Here is a 15549-nt window from a genome sequence, read left to right as displayed (position 1 = left end):
TCAGCAAACCTCAAAAGAGGTTAATGCTTTTGTTTCCACAGAAAGACATACATAGTCCTTGCCCTCTAGAGCCAAGGCAGGACCAAAACCTCTATCTATCCTTATATTCCAGTCCCTCCTCCCACTGCAGTTTTTCTCCTCCTTACGGACACTGGATGACACCTGCTGGTCCATGAAGAAAAGCAAGAGCTGCTCTATAAGCCCTATATACAGCTTAAGGAATTGGACCAGAGCATCCTCCCTAAGCTGTGTCTGTGACCCTGCCTCTTTTCTTTGGCTTACATTGGTCCAAATTACTGGTTTTATCCCAAACTTCCTGCCAGGCACCAACAGCGGCCTCTCTTGTAGATGCACCTTCTGCTTTTTAATTCCTTTAAGATCTTTGATGTTATGGTACATCACACATACGAGATACTCCGAGTTCTCTACATCTTGGCATCTGTGGCCGCAATGGGGAGCTGCTGGGTAGCTGGGAAGCATCCGAGAACTCACCGTCCAGGTTATCTCCATGTTGTTTTTTTGGGTCCCTGCACCTTGAACTCCTGTTGGGTTTATTTCAGGACCTGAAATTCCCATTGGGAAAGAAAAAAAAAAAAGGCAGTTTATAACGTTGAAAAGTGACCATTTGAGTGGTTTAAAGCCCTTTACTGTGCAAGCCAAAAGTACTTCCAAAACAGAAGTTAATGGCCTGATTTTTCCAGAAGTTCCCATTCAGGTTAATGGAACAGGAGACTCTCAGCACTCTTGAAAACTAGGCCATTTATTTAGGAGCCTCTTTTTTTTTTTTATGTCCTAAATCTTTGAAAGACAGCCATTGTGAAACAACCCCAGGAGCAGAGTCTGACACTCTTGAATCAAATCTGGAACAAGACCTGTAATGTCAAAAGCCAACACTAGATGCCAGTAGATATTGCAGAAGTATCTCTGCAATGATGAAATTAAGAAATGCAGCAAAAACACTAAGCTTCTTTTGAATTCCTCATATGCATTCTCCCAAGTGTTCTACAACGTGCAAAGCGCTGGGCACACAAACTGGAGCGCCGAGCCTTGCTCGTGGACCGGAGCCGCTTTACTCCCGCATCGACCTGGGTTCCTGGCCAGCTCTAGCGGCGGACAATGAATTCACAATTCTGGGACAAAATGCCTTTTGCTTGTGGCCAGTTTACACTTGATTTTCCAAAAGACTTCTGAGCTTCCTGTGGTCAGAAAAGGATGAAAGACTTTCTTTAGAAAGCTTCTCTGTAAGGTGAAGCCAGGCTTTCCTTCAACAGATTCTGCTGGAGTGACCTTTGCGTAATTCTTTCTGTTTGAGTTTTGCTTCTCTGCAGAATATGGCCTCAAGTTGCGCCAGGAGAGGTTGAGGTTGGATCTGGGGAACAATTTCTTCCCCAAAGGGCTGTGGGGCATTGGAACAGGCTGCCCAGGGCAGCGCTGGAGTCACCATCCCTGGAGGGGTTGGACAGACGGAGATGAGGTTCTCAGGGACATGGGGTACGAGAACGGTTGGACTCGATCTTGAGGGTCTCTTCCAACCAAAATGATTCTGTGATTCTCTACCAGTCATGGGCTTGAGGATGTGATATTTAAAATTACTCCCTAGCACATGCACGGACTCGTTCCCTCACCCGTGTAAATCTGTGTTACAGGATCATATACCACGAGGGAAGAGTCTACACAGAGAGCGGTGGCCAGATGCTGAAAATACCAAGTTACCACGGCAAGAGGGACCGGGCGGATGGTACTCACGTGCCCCGTTGGTCTGGTACCGCTCGGAGGGCACGCTGGGCACGCTGCTGCCCACGTCGTTCACCGCGATCACCCGAAACTGGTAGTTGACGTAAGGCGAGAGGCTCAGGACGGCCGAGTTGATGCTGCCGGGGTAGCGGGAGTGGTTGTGCCACATCCCCGGTTGGAACCGGTCCTCCTCAAACTGCACGATGTAGTCTGGGGGAGAGGATGGAGGGGTGGGCTAAGGGCACAGCTCACAAGGAAAGTTTTCCCTGCGGGAGGGATACGGGGCAGAGGGTCCATCCGACCTGTGATGGGGCTGTTATTGTCGTCGCCGGGGATCCAGGTCAGCCGCACGCTCCTCTCGGCCAGGTCTGTCAGCTCCAAGTCACGGGGCCGGTCGGGTCGTTCTGTTGGCCGAGTAACGAGACAAATGAGGCTGGGATTGTCCCGGGAGCCGGGAGTGCCAGTTCCCAGTGTTTCTCCCGCAAGGGGAAGCCCTGGTCTTAGCCCAGACCCGGGGGAGGACACGTGCTCGGTGGCACCGTTGATGTCCTGCAGCTCTTGGTGGAAAAGTGCCATTTTTTTAAATACAAACGTGCTCATGTGCTAATTGTGCCCTGCCTTGAAACCCTGCCTTCTCCCTATACAACTGATGTTATCTGGGGGTGGAAGCACAAAATAGCGGGGGGCGTTGCATGATCTTACAATAAGCTACAGGCACCTGTCCAAAAAATAAATGCAAATAAATAGAATAGAAAGGACACAAAGCTTCAATAGAGATACATTCTTATTCTAAATGGTCTGGGCACAATTCTTGTTTCTTTATCTTGTCACAACCCACATGATTGCAAAGAACCAGCTCATGCAATGACAGGAACAGTAATAACTTCTTTCCAAGTAAAGGTCAAGGGATTCATGTGATTTTTCTTTCTCCCATCAGGGCCCACCATTTCCAGGTGTGGGTAAAATGATTCTTGTACTGTGGGACACAAACCCATGTGGCACAGGACCTTTGTACCCATAACCATCCGGGTGGGTTTTCAAGGACAACTTGGACGGGTCTTGGAGGCATCAGCTCCCACCTTTATCGGCTGCTACGCCTCGATTTTCTGTCGGTGTTATTGGCAAGGCAAAACGAAAGCCAATTTACAAAATAAACCAAACCAAATGCATTAGTGATGATTACCTTTCAGTAAGTCTCTCGAACGGTTAGCGGGGATGGCTGCAAGGTAAGACATTGTTTGTTAACGGTGTTAGTTTAGTCATTAAGCTTGGGTGGCCAAAGGAGCATCTGGCAAATATAAAGTTACACACAGAGTTACAGATTTCAGAAGGATTTGATCCTGCCTGGGGACACAAGTAGGTATGTCCTTCCCCCAGACACGCTCTGAATAAAGGTATCCATACTTGTAGTACACAGCAAACCTGCTGTAGAGTTAATTAGCTATTAGGGGAAAAGGAAGGGAAATAAATCAAGCCCAGTCAAATTATTAGGGAGATGGGATTCATACTGCACTCTCGATTTTGTAGGGCACTCTGGGTTTATGTGAGTCCCGTGAATGCAGCACGTCAGCAAGATCTGAGGTGGCCAAGAGCAGGGTTTGATAAATCTGTGTTTTGCAAGTAGATCTGGCAGGGTATATAAATGGGGGTGAGGAACGGGCTTAGGTTTGTCACTCCCGAGATGGAGAAGGGGACCGGCCGGGCTCGGAGCGGCTCCCTCAACCCCCCGCCCCATCCCTGGTGTTGCTCAGCACCCTGACATTCAGCTAAATTCACTTGCAAATTTAGGACTCTTCTCACATAGCTTTAAAGTCCACATTTGGATATTTTTAGCTGTATATACTAACTACTCCTTTTTTCTTTTTGGTCTCAAATGCAAGTTTCCTTCGCCTGGAATTCGATGCCGTTGTCCGAAGGGAGGCAGCGCGTCCTTGCCGAGTCCTGCAGCAAGGGAACAGTTGCTCTGCCAGCACCTCCCTGAGCTGCTCTGCTTTGGAGGACGGTTCTGGGAGCACGGATCGCTCAGTCTGACCTTGAAGTCAGGCCCTGGCGGATTAAAATAAAGCAGTTGGCTCCGTGTCAGGAGAGGAGAGCTTTACCTAGGACGGTGAGATACGCTTTAGCCAAGTCCTTGTCCAGCTCCGTGCTGGCCACGCAGGTGTAGTCCCCTTGGTCCTTTTCAGCCACACCAAATATTGTCAGGCCATCATCTTCTTTCTTCATCCTTAAAGGGATGAAAATGATAATTCACACCGCTGCCCCTGAGCACATTTGGCAGCAGGGTTGAGGTCTAACTGTTCTCTGATATAAAATAGATAGAAAAAAGCCCAAACAGAACACGAGTACGTCTCTGGTCTCAAGATTTTATCAGCTAAGGATGCGTTGAGTTATTCTTGGAGACCTCATTTCCTAAGGAATCAGCGCCTGTGCTCTGGTATATATCTGGAATAATCGGAGTTTTAGGAAAACCGCCTGACCTCTGCCTGGCTCGTGTCCTGTGAGCAGATCTCGCTGCACGAGTCGGCGGTGAAAGGAAATTACAGCTGTACCACTCACAGCAGGGAAACGTTAATTTTGAAGTAGCTCGTTATTAACCCACCCGTTTCATAATATGTGTAAATAAAACCCACAGTCGAGTCTTGATAAATCAATTTTAATTGCTAGGCGGTCTCCGTTGGAAGGAGCTAGTAACACTAAAAGTATTAAGAACAGCAAATATCACCTTGACGGGAGCTCGGAATTTATGCACATCATCCCTGGTGACTCCTGAAACTTTCTATAAAAAGTCCGACCATCCTGGGAGAGAAAACCCATGGAAGTGTTACCTACAGACCTGTTTCCGATGTACAGGGGTGCATCATCCTTCAGCCAGGTGACCGTGAGCTTCAGTGTGGGGTCGTGCTTGATGCGGCAGTGGAGCCGGGGCATGGAGCCCCTCTTCACCACCTGGTCCTCGGGGCCTCGCACTATCCTGGTTGGGTCTGCACAAAGCCAAAAAGGATCACAGAATCAAAGAAAAAAAGAGTATGGCACCAAGCTTCTCGGTCTTGGCCGAGGAGCTCGGTGAAGAGCGGTGTTACTGGGAAAGGACAAGCGCGCACGTCAAGTGTTTGCCTGGAGTAAAGCACCTCTGGTACAAACGCTTGCAAATAAATTAATTTAACAAGCCGCTAATTCATGCCGACCCTTTAAAAAAAAAGCGCAGTTTTCGGAGTCAGCAATGAGTTTTGCTGAACAGGGAAAGCTCCAGTGGAAACTTGGTTCAGAAAATGTTTTATTGCCATTGGTTAACCCTGGAGAGCACTTTGTATTTCTGTTTGCAGTGCTCGTGGCATCTCACAGCTCAGTATCCACACCAAGCCCTTCCACAGCTTCAGTATATCCACAACCCTGGGTTTTTTTCCAACACTGAAAGGGAAATCTCTACCATTTTCTGGATTCCAGCTCCAAATGACGTAGCGCCTGTCCTGCTGACGGACTGCTGGAGCACACAGCCAAGCCTCCCTTAACCTAAATCATTATTTCTATTGCAGGTTTCGGAAGATCCAAGAGACGGTTGTGACTCAGAGCCCTTTGCGCCCCTACCTTTGACCTCCAGGCGAACCTGGGCCTCTGCTTTGCCCAGGATGTTGGTCGCGACGCAAGTGTAGATGCCCTGGTCCTCCTTCCGCGCCATGTTCATCTCCAAGCTCCCGTTCTCGTGTGCTTTGTAGTTTCCTCCATCCAGCGTGTTCCCCTGGCCGTTCTTAAACCTCACAACACCACAAAGTGCTGTTGTAAGGGAAGAAAAAACGGGAAACCTTCCCTTCCCACCCCTCCGGGCTGGCAGGGGATGTGCTGCAGCTCTTACCATCGCAGGGTGGGGATCGGGGAGCCAAAGAAGGGGCAGTCGAGCCGGGTCCTGTTGTTCTGAATGACCTTGATGAGCTGATTGCGAGGGGCCAGAATCCGTGGAGGCACATCTAAAACCAGCAAAAAAATCACAGCCATTGAAAAAGAAAAGAAACCAGCAGCTGGTTTCTGTTGCTCCAAGTCTTTTCATCTACCTTCCCTTCTGTTTTGTTCGCTTGGCACTTTCAAGACTCAGTAGAGCTCCTCCATTCCCTCTCATCTGGAGAAGAGAAGGCTCCAGGGAGACCTTATTGTGGCCTTTCCATACTAAAAAACGGACCAGTAGGAAAAATGGGGACAGACTTTTTAGCGGGGTCTGTTGCGATAGGACAAGGGGTGATGGTTTTAAACTAAAGGAGAGAGATTCAGGCTGGACATGAGGAAGGAATTGTTGCCCTGAGGGTGGTGAGAGCCTGGCCCAGGTTGGCCAGAGAGGTGGTGGCTGAACCATCCCTGGAGACATCCCAGGCCAGGCTGGACGGGGCTCTGAGCAACCTGAGCTGGTGCAGATGTCCCTGCTCGTGGCAGGGGGGGCACTGGGGGAGCTGGGAAGGTCCTTGCAACCCAAACTGTTCAATGGTTCTATGATCTCTCCTTCTCTTAGTAGCCTCACTCCATGAATCAGCTCACATCTTAGCACCAACAGGACTGGCTCAGCCTTGCCTGGCTTTGCAGGTCCACGACAATGGACTTCTGCTCTAAAGCCGAGTTGCAGAAGACATGGACCTTTTTGCATTAGCCCCAGAATAGCTAACAACAAAGAGGAAAGCAAACAGAGAACTCTTGCAGGGAAAACTTGAATACAGGGTGTTCATTTCCATCCGTACTTACCCAGAACGCTGACAAAGGCGTTGGCGAGGAGGTAGCCGTGCTCGTTGGACGCGTTGCACTGGTACACAGCACTGCTGCCGATCTGGGTGTCTCGAAATACAATGGTGTCTCCAGCCACCTCTCGGCTTGGGTTGGGGGGAGAAGCTTCAAAACAGAGAGCGCTCTTTAAATTAAATTTTAAGCTAAAATTCACGAGACTCTCGATATCATTACTCATCTTTCCGTCTCAGCCCAGATAAAGCCAGACGATTCTACGTGACCTCTCCAGCCTACAAAGATGCGGTTCAACTGGGCTCGTCTCAGACAAGCAGGTGTTTTAGATGCTGTGATGCCGGAGCCCACGCACACCGGTCAGCGGGTGCCTGGCACCCCGACAGCAGCTCTGGTGCTCACGGTCAGCCGCCAGGTCCTCGGCTCGTTTTTTTACAAAGGAATTCCAGATTCTTCCTTGCTCACCTTCTATAGGCTCGCCATTCACCAGCCACTGTATCGCAGGCTTGGGGTTCCCGTTGGCTCGACACACCAGCCTGCCGTCCTCACCGGGGGCCAGGATGAGGTTTTGGGGTTCGTCCAACCAGTATGGAGCAGCTTTAACAAACACCAACGCGCCAGTTAGAAACGCAACAGCACTACCTGATCCCAAATCCCCTCCCTGCCCGCACGCTGTCGAACTAAGACGTGAAAACACAATCAAACGGGCTTCCCTGGGTCCAGTGAGGGTGGAGAGTCCTTTCCCCCCGTCTTTGATCCTCCCGTTTTGCACAAAACCGCAACCGTTTATACCGGTGAAGCTGTGCTGAATTACACCAGCTGAGATCACATCTCGTGGTGCTTTTAGGTCCGTTTGCACAAGAAGCGAGCGTGGCTGGATGCAGCACAGAGACAGCCCCCGCAGAAAGCCCCTGCTGCCCCTTTCAGCAAATTGGAGCATCCTCCCACCCCACACACGTCCCTTCAGGTTCCGGTTGCCAAGACTAAAAAAAAAAAAAAAAAAAAGATGATGGCAAGGTAAAGATGACGTACCCTTCACTCTCACCGAGATCGTGTGGCGAATGCTGCCCATCTTGTTCGATGCCAAGCAGAAATACTCCCCAGAGTCTTCCTCGGAGACGTTGGAAATCCGAAGAGCCTTGTTAAAGTTTTCCAGCTTGGTTTTGCCTGCCGGGAGCTCTCCTCCTTTCTTGTACCACATGATGTCTGGTGCTGGTCTAAGGAGAGGGGAGGAGATAAATGCTTTTGCGAGACAAGGAAACTACTCCTAAGAGTTGATAATCCTGCACTCGGAACAACTCACGCCTAGGGAGGACTGATCCAACCGCTGGGCCACCCTCCTTCCTACCACAGCCCTTAAACCAAGACCCTGAGCATCACCAGCTGATCAGGAGCGGGTCCATCTCGCACCTCGTGCTGCCAAAGCGTCCCCCCGAGCCCTGGTCGCTTCTGCAGGCACATGGACCACGAATGTCCTCACCTACGGTTGATACGGTGCGGTGCGGAGCACCCAGCTTTGCAAATAGCTATCGGGATAAACCGGTGGGGAATTATCCTCGGACAGCAAGTTTCTGAAGATCCCTGCTTCTCCGAACAGTGCTGAAAAGCTCAGCTCTCCTGTTTGCTCCAGGCTCTTATGCTCCAAGTAGGTTATGAGAGCATTGTTAATGGCAGCTGAAGGGAGCGGAACGATCCCATTTCCTCGCCAGAGGGAAAATCCACTGGTGATTCAGCATCTTGCTCCCAGGCTGTCCCACTGGGGACAGCTGGGGACAACCCTCTCCCCGTGTCCCCCAGCCGGGCCGCGGTACGTACACTCCTGAAGCGATGCACTCCAGCAAGAGGTCCACGCCTCGGAGCACCATCTGACTGCTCGAGGTCCCGTAGGGATACATGAAGCTGGGAGTCGTCTCCGTAATCCCTCGGGCTGGAATCAGCAGGAGAGGGAAAGAAAACAAAACAAAAAAAAGAAGAAACAAAACGCAATGCTTTTAAACTCTCCTTTGCCGCAGCACGTACAAGAGCAGAAATACATGGTGCGTTCAGTGGGATGCTGTCAGGCTCCCAGCCTGGGATACTGAACTCACCCAGAAATGTACCTGGAAGGTAGAGGAGGGCTCAAGGTATTTTTTAAAGAAAAAAGAAAGGGGTAGCGTGAGGATGCTTGGGAGACAAGGAGGTAAAGAAGCAGCAAGGGATGGGCAGAGGGAGCTGAGCCACGCAGAGAAAGCCCCAAACCATGAGCTCCTGCCTCTAGCACAGAGAAATGGGCTGAAATCAGATGAGACTTGGAAATACTGACGGACAGAACATGTAATGAAGGACATACAGAACAAACAGGCATAGGAAGGGTTTACTCAGACAACTGAGCCGCTTTGCCCCAGAGATCTCCAAGATATGGAGGATCTCGGTGCTGTCTGGGGCTCCAGCAGCACCAAGGGGGTTTCCCACCCTTACTGGGAGCTGTGGGGCCTGGGAGGACAGTGCTCTTTGGAAAGGAACATCTTAGCAACCCAAATGACAAATGTCAGGACTGGACAGGAAAGTTGAACAGGAAAAAACAACAAGGGAAGACACAAGACAACTCTCTACACACAGCAAAGGTCTCTTTGTAGGGGGAAAAAATTATTAATGGAATAAATAAACAGAATAAATTCCATTAATAAGTGGAATTATTAAACTAGATCGGTGAGGACAAAACCAGGATGAGATGGGGTCGAAAGCAGCAGTAGCAGAGACAGAGGTTATGAGGTTAGGAAGGGGGCAGGATGGCCAGGGTTGGCACCGGGTCACTACAAACACCAAAGCGATCGTGGGGAGAACCCAAGCAAGCGGGGGGCAGCCTGGAGAGCCCAGCGCTGCTTTTAGGGATGCCCGTGGCTATTCGGGAAGCCTGATAGGGAAAAAGGGCTGGGAAGAAGGAGGGGAGAGAGGGCAGGGGGTGTTTGCGACGTTCCCATCAGCATGGCTTAGGGAAAGCCTGGGACCAGGCTCACAAGAGGGGGAAAACAAGAAAAAAAGACCAAAAAACAACCCCAGGAGTTAAATTGTGCCTTTGAAACAGCTCCACATCTGCATCTCACCCGCATCCCGCCGCTCCCACAGGTTACCACTCCGCACCTGCTCGTCAGCGGGTTAGTTCATTATTTGATTAATGGATTACCAGGGCAGGCAAATCGCAACCTTCTCGTTATCTTGGATCAAACAGCCCGTGCCGGGGCTCTGCGGGGGACGGCACAGGGGTCTAAACTCGGCATTTATCGACAGCTCCACCAGACTCATGAACGTCTCCCTTCTTGTGCGATTAAGAGAGTGGGATATTATTTTATAAGCCAATATCGGCTTTTATTAGCCACCAGTCTGCAGCCTGTTTGAACAGGCTGGACGCTTCGCTCCCACAATGAACCCGTTTGCTCAGGAGCCCGGGGCATAACTAGAAGAGATAAGCAGCAGCGCAAGCCAAATTTTACGAGCCAGATATTAATGATGACAATTAAAAATCAGGGAGATAAATTAGTATCCTGCCCAATTGTTTAATAAACCTAACAACAACACTGCATAGCTAATAAGCTTTTTGCCTTAGTACAGCACTACTAATAAAAATTTTGCTATTTATAATAAGGAGCGGCCAGAAATTCTCCCAGGCAGAGGTACCGTGTTCGCGTTCCAGCTCTGAACGTGCAGCAGCTACAGCTGGAAGATGTCAGACAAACAGCAATATCTCATTTATCTATTTGCATGGAACAGAGCTGTAAAAATAAATCCCGTGGCTATTTATTTCTGCTCAAAACCAGACTCTGCTTCCAGTATATTGCTGCTGTTGTCCCCGCCTCCATAAAACTGGACCCGTTTGGCTGTGAACAGGATATCCCAGAGCAGCCAAGTGCCCCCTCCCCACAGTCCTGACCTGACGGCCTTTAAAAATTGGACATCGACTTGCATTTCTACTTGGAGGCGATAATAGGAATATGCACATCCAGACACATCCCATCTGTTCGCCTCCTGCACAGCTTGGCCAGCTTTAAAACATCCTGCAAGTTTGCCAAAATTTAAAAAAAAAAACCCCACAAAACCAACAAAAAAACACAACAGAGAAAACCCCACCAAAAAACCCTACTTTCTTTTCCATTTTTTAAAAAAAGGTGAGAAACTTCTGCTAATAAAATATTCAATCAATCCTTTCAGATAATTTTTCCTTCCTAATTGCAGGTGGTTTGCCTGGGTAATTCAGCTTTGCAGCAAGGAAATCACTGCGCCCGCTCCAAGCCGTGGCGAGAAGGGCTCGGTTGCATCTCCCGCAATTAGCCTGGCCCTCGGGTGCAGTTTAGGACGAATGTCCCACAAACCGCTCGTGCCCCACGTCCATGCCAGCAGATCCCATGTCCCCAAGATGAGCCACACACCTCCAACACCCCACGGTACTGGGTGCGACAGCCCCAGGTCTCCCAAACACCTAAAAAACTTGGGAGACTCATGTTCCTCTTCCCCGCTCCCCACCCTTAAGACTCTGCTGCAAATGGTTCTGGTGACCAGACGGGTCATCCCAGGGAGAAACACAGGGTTAGCAAAAAGAAAAAGGGCCAAGGGGGATGTTTTTTCCACCAGATCATTGTTAAGAAATTGCTGGGTTGGAGCTCAGGTTTGCACAAGGGCTTGAGCAGCTGATTTGAATCCACTGGACCCATAAAGCGTTCCAGGGAGTGTTAAACGCAAATAGCCCATATAGTGCAGATAGCAGGCAGTTTATCCTATGCACCTAGGAAGAGAAATCTGGAGAAATCTGAGCCTGTACAGATAAGAACTAATTTCCCTAACCGAGTAACTATTAAGCATCCCTGTTCCCTGAACAAAGACGTGCGGCGGGAGATAAGAAACCCATGATGACCACGGTGACTTTCCCTCCTGAACCAGCTGCAAACCCTGAAGTGCTGCCCAGCCAGCACCAAGACATTCCCTTTGGAATGCAAACACCGTTTATGCTGCTAAGGTACAACATATATTTACAGGAGCTCGCCGCTGGATTTCTCTTTGGTCCCTGGCCCTGCGTGCCTGCGAAAAAGTCACCTCCCGCTGCTCCCCTCTCGTTGGGGCATGATGCAGTTTATGCAGCTCCCATTGAAGCTGATTTTTGCTGGCAATCCCTTTTCACAGCCGTTCCTGCAAATATTTTCAGACTACTCCCAGCCCGTTTGCTGCCACCAACACGTCCTCCAAGGCTGGTTCTTCTGCTGAGCCTTCCCCAGCTCTCCAGCATCCTCTGAAACCCGGGTCCCTTGGCTGGGAAGGGATGCCTGCTGGCACGGGGACACCGAACCCAGTGCCCTCGCCTGGTACATCCTCCTCTTCCCACCCTCCAGCTCCCTCTGCACTTAGCTCCAAAAGCACTCCTTGTCACCAAAAGTCCCCAGGGAAGAAGAAAACGTGGTTGTGCAAGGCACAAACAAACCTGTGGGCTCTGGCTGGAAAAGAATGAGACAACGAGCAGGATTTCTCTGTAGGGCACATCTGGGGGTGTCCCCATCCCCAATCCTGCCCACGATGGCCTTTGACAAGGCGTTCGCATCCCTGGCAGTGTCTGTGCTCTCGGCATCGCCCGCAAACAGCCCCATCTGCCTTACAAACCCTGCCCGCGTTGTCCCCAGCTCTGCCCGCATTGTCCCCAGCTCTGCCCGCATTGTCCCCAGCTCTGCCCGCGTTGTCCCATCGCGGCCGTGACACTTCCAATCTATTCTCAGGGCAGCGCCGCGGGGAGCCGCGCGGTTTTGTGTCTGAAGCATAATTGATGACTTCGGGGTGGGCTTGTCCCGGCAAACGCAGGCTCCGGAGGTAAATCTCCCTGCCCAGACAATGGGCAAGAGCTTCGCAAAAGCCTCCGACACACACGTACAACGTCACCGCAAAGGAAAAAAGCGCCCAGCTTTTGAGAAAACAAATACTCCGTGGTATCTTTTTTTTTTTTTCTTTCTTTCTCTCCCTGTGACTGCCTGTGTTTAGCTGCAAACACAAAAGATGCCCTTTCTGCAGACAGAGAGAAGAGGGGCCGTGGGTCTTAATCTTTAAATCATGAGGCTTTGCTGAGGATGAGCCACCTCTTGGGCTCGACTTTTTCACGTGGGCCAGACCCTGTTAATCCGACTGGTCCCCAAGCTGAGCCCCGTGTATCCAGTTCATTACCTTAAAACTCAATCATTTTTTCCAACTGCGAAAACTTGGAGGGGATTTTTGTCGCCGATTGGCTCTTTTATCCCACCCGTTTTTGCCAAGTCGAGCCGGTCGCCCACGAAGGGGGACACGGGCACACACTGCGGGGGGGACACACAGACGATGCTGCGGCCGCGGCGGCTCGCGGCCCGGTTAGCGCGGGGGATCAGTCGGGTTAGGCGGAAAACGTTAAATCGTGAAGGTCTCCAGAAGCCAGCGTTGACTCACCACTGTACATGTCAGTGTGATTTCGTAAAGACGTTTCGTTATGGGGTTTCTCTGCAATAAACAAAAGACTGTGAGCGTACCGAGGGCCACAGAGCAGGCGGAGGGGGGGACAGGCGCTGCGGGGGGACAGAAAACAAAATAATTTCCCCAAACACAAGAGCAGACAGGGGACAGCAGGGATACAAAAGCACCCTGAGCACAGCTGCCTTCCAGGACAAACAACATCACACAGCAATAAAGGAGAGGGAAAAAAGGGTTGTTTTCCTCCTGGGAGGCGGAACGACAAATAAATATACAAAAATTGTATTATAAACATTTCCTTGAAGTGTTTTTCTCTTGGTATAAAAACATTTGTGTCTTTGAAAAAAAAAAAATCTGTTCACTTTGGAGAAGAAAATGTTTTTCCTCTCATTTTTGATCTATGAAATGTATTCCTGATACTTTTTTTCCCCTGGCATAAAGTATAGTTTGGGCACAGCCAGGCAGCAGCATAACCGTGCAGAAAGGCATGGCGAAGATGAGCAAATAAAAAGAATAATAATACTACTACTACTACTAACACTGATAATAATAATAATAAGGCTCTAAAAGCATCATCTGCTGTAAACCCCCTTTTCATTACCAGGTAATTAAAGCAGATTGTGTTACTTGCCAAATAGCAGCTCTCCATTAATACGCTGCTCTCGTTTATGGACACCCACCCCCAGCCATCACCGAGACTTGAAGAATTAAGCTAATCGCACCGTCCTGGCCCGCGGCTGCTGGAGGATCTGCCCTCCCCAGCTCACCCCGTTACCCAAAATACTGGTTTGGTGTTGGGGACACCCTGGTTTCCACCGGGATGTGGCACAGCCGTGTGACAGTGTCATTTGGCCACCAAAGAGTTGTTGCCCTGAGCCTTAAGTCACCAGCCACCCTCTGCACCTCTGTGCCAGGGGGTTCAGAAAACCCAACAGATGCCCACGAGCTGCCTCAACCTGGGTACACCAGAGAAACGCTCTGCAGGGCAAGACGCGGGTGTTTCCCTCCCCAAAGAATTCACATTTGTCTCTCCTTGCATCCAAGGCAATCCCGTGCAATGATTTTTCAGCAGCTGGTAAACTCCTTTTTTTTTTTTTTTTTAAAGACAACCGATGGCTTATGGCTGAGATCACTGAACAGCTTGAGACAAATACAAGCTGGTCTCCTTTGAACACTGTATGTATAAATAATATTTTATATCGTAACAGATATTAGAGCCTCAGTTCTTTAAATTATCAGGGGGCTCACGGGGTGCCATTTGCATAACATTTCTCAAGGAAAACTTAAATAGAAGGTCCAGTAGAATTGAAAGCCAATTCTACACAGCCTGGGAGCAAAATGCTGTGCTGGCATCTGAGTATAGCAGGAGGGGGAGCTTGTAGCTGTCTGCACAGAAATCTTCCAGGATTTCTTCCATGTTTTTTTCTATAGCTTGACAAATATGTCAGACTTTGGAGGCTCAAATGACCACAGGTCTTTGTTTGGTAGAATTTCTCCAGCTCACGCTAATTTAGGACTCAGTCCTTCCCTATAGGTAAACATGGACATTGTTTGGCCAACCTCTGTGAACAAGACAAATAATATTCAGAATAAATCACCTACACACATTCCTCACCATTAGCAAAGAGCCTGCTTATATAAAAGTATTTGTAGTGCTGATTCTCCACTCAAGCTGTTACAATGAAAGTGCAAAACCCTCCAGGCTCCATCTGCTTCTCGCATCACTTGCAGGTCACTTTAATAGCGTTACTTCTAATTTAAGCTGCCGCGAGATCAGATTAAGCTCCTAACGCTGGGATTCAGGAGAAACCTGCGCCTGCTTTGGGCAAAGAGCCTGCTTCCCAAAACACAGCCTTGCGCTCCCCAGTCCTCCCAGTCTGACCCTACTGGGAACTGGAGACGGCTCCTGCCTGACGACCGGGGCTCAGAGATGCTGTTTCTGTGGCGGTTGCTGATTGTGCCAGTGGCTCTGCACAAACACCCCCAAGAAAACAGCCCGTGCTCCGCAGGATCTGCGGCAACTCATGGGCTTCATGTCCTACAGTGCTCGGCTCCTGTCCCCTCTGCCAGCGTCACCACCGTGACACGCGTGACACCAGGAGCTCCTTGCTGGAGGAGACACTGCTGGGGGCTGGACCTGCCCGTGGAAAAGCTCTTCACACGGCTGGAAAAAGCCGTGTGATCCTCCTGTCCCCCGAGACGATGCTTTCACGGGGGTGACACCGAGCTCGCTGCCATCCTGAGCACGTCCCACGTCCACGCTCAGACCCCAGAGGATCGAGCTCTCCCATCAGCACATCCCGGAGCAAAGGAGCTGAACGGCGGCTCCTGCTCAGGGGGTAGATCCTGAGCCGTGCGAGGCTGACACACACTCAGCACCCCCGTGCAGCACCAGCATGGCCAGGGGTTCCCCGGGCAACCCAACCCAAGGCTATTTCCAGCTTTTCAAACAAAGGAAAGATCATTTCATAGAACCATAGAATGTCCTGAGTTGGAAGGGACCCACAAGGATCATGGAGTCCAACTCCTGTCCCTGCACAGGACAACCCCAAAATTCACACCATGTGTCTGAGGACATTTGTCCAGTCTTTGGAGAAGCCTGTTTAAGTACCTAGTGCAGAAATTAGGAACGGTTTCTTACGTCCTTTGGGA

At 50.1% G+C, this 15549-nt stretch overlaps 1 protein-coding gene across 9 annotated transcripts in view; it reads right to left on the bottom strand.

The window, feature by feature from the left end:
• Positions 1-15549, bottom strand: part of NFASC (neurofascin) — an 83523-nt gene that overhangs the window by 30538 nt on the left and 37436 nt on the right. For 5 of the 9 annotated variants that reach the window (XM_065649566.1, XM_065649567.1, XM_065649573.1 and 2 more), the window contains 13 exons: positions 12877-12927; positions 8263-8374; positions 7480-7664; positions 6913-7044; positions 6457-6600; positions 5585-5696; positions 5320-5486; positions 4568-4715; positions 3834-3958; positions 2918-2953; positions 2037-2138; positions 1747-1944; positions 493-563 (listed from right to left, as the gene is read on the bottom strand). In XM_065649566.1, coding sequence (XP_065505638.1) covers positions 493-563; positions 1747-1944; positions 2037-2138; positions 2918-2953; positions 3834-3958; positions 4568-4715; positions 5320-5486; positions 5585-5696; positions 6457-6600; positions 6913-7044; positions 7480-7664; positions 8263-8374; positions 12877-12927 — 1583 coding nt within the window. The remainder of the gene's footprint in view (positions 1-492; positions 564-1746; positions 1945-2036; positions 2139-2917; positions 2954-3833; positions 3959-4567; positions 4716-5319; positions 5487-5584; positions 5697-6456; positions 6601-6912; positions 7045-7479; positions 7665-8262; positions 8375-12876; positions 12928-15549) is intronic. The other 4 variants (XM_065649569.1, XM_065649571.1, XM_065649570.1 and 1 more) reach the window with 2 other exon arrangements.

Source organism: Caloenas nicobarica, chromosome 21 (genome assembly GCF_036013445.1).
Source record: "Caloenas nicobarica isolate bCalNic1 chromosome 21, bCalNic1.hap1, whole genome shotgun sequence".
NCBI classification, from domain to species: domain Eukaryota; kingdom Metazoa; phylum Chordata; class Aves; order Columbiformes; family Columbidae; genus Caloenas; species Caloenas nicobarica.
The sequence above is the reverse complement of the archived record's forward strand: the minus strand, read 5'-3'. Positions and strand labels throughout refer to the sequence as shown.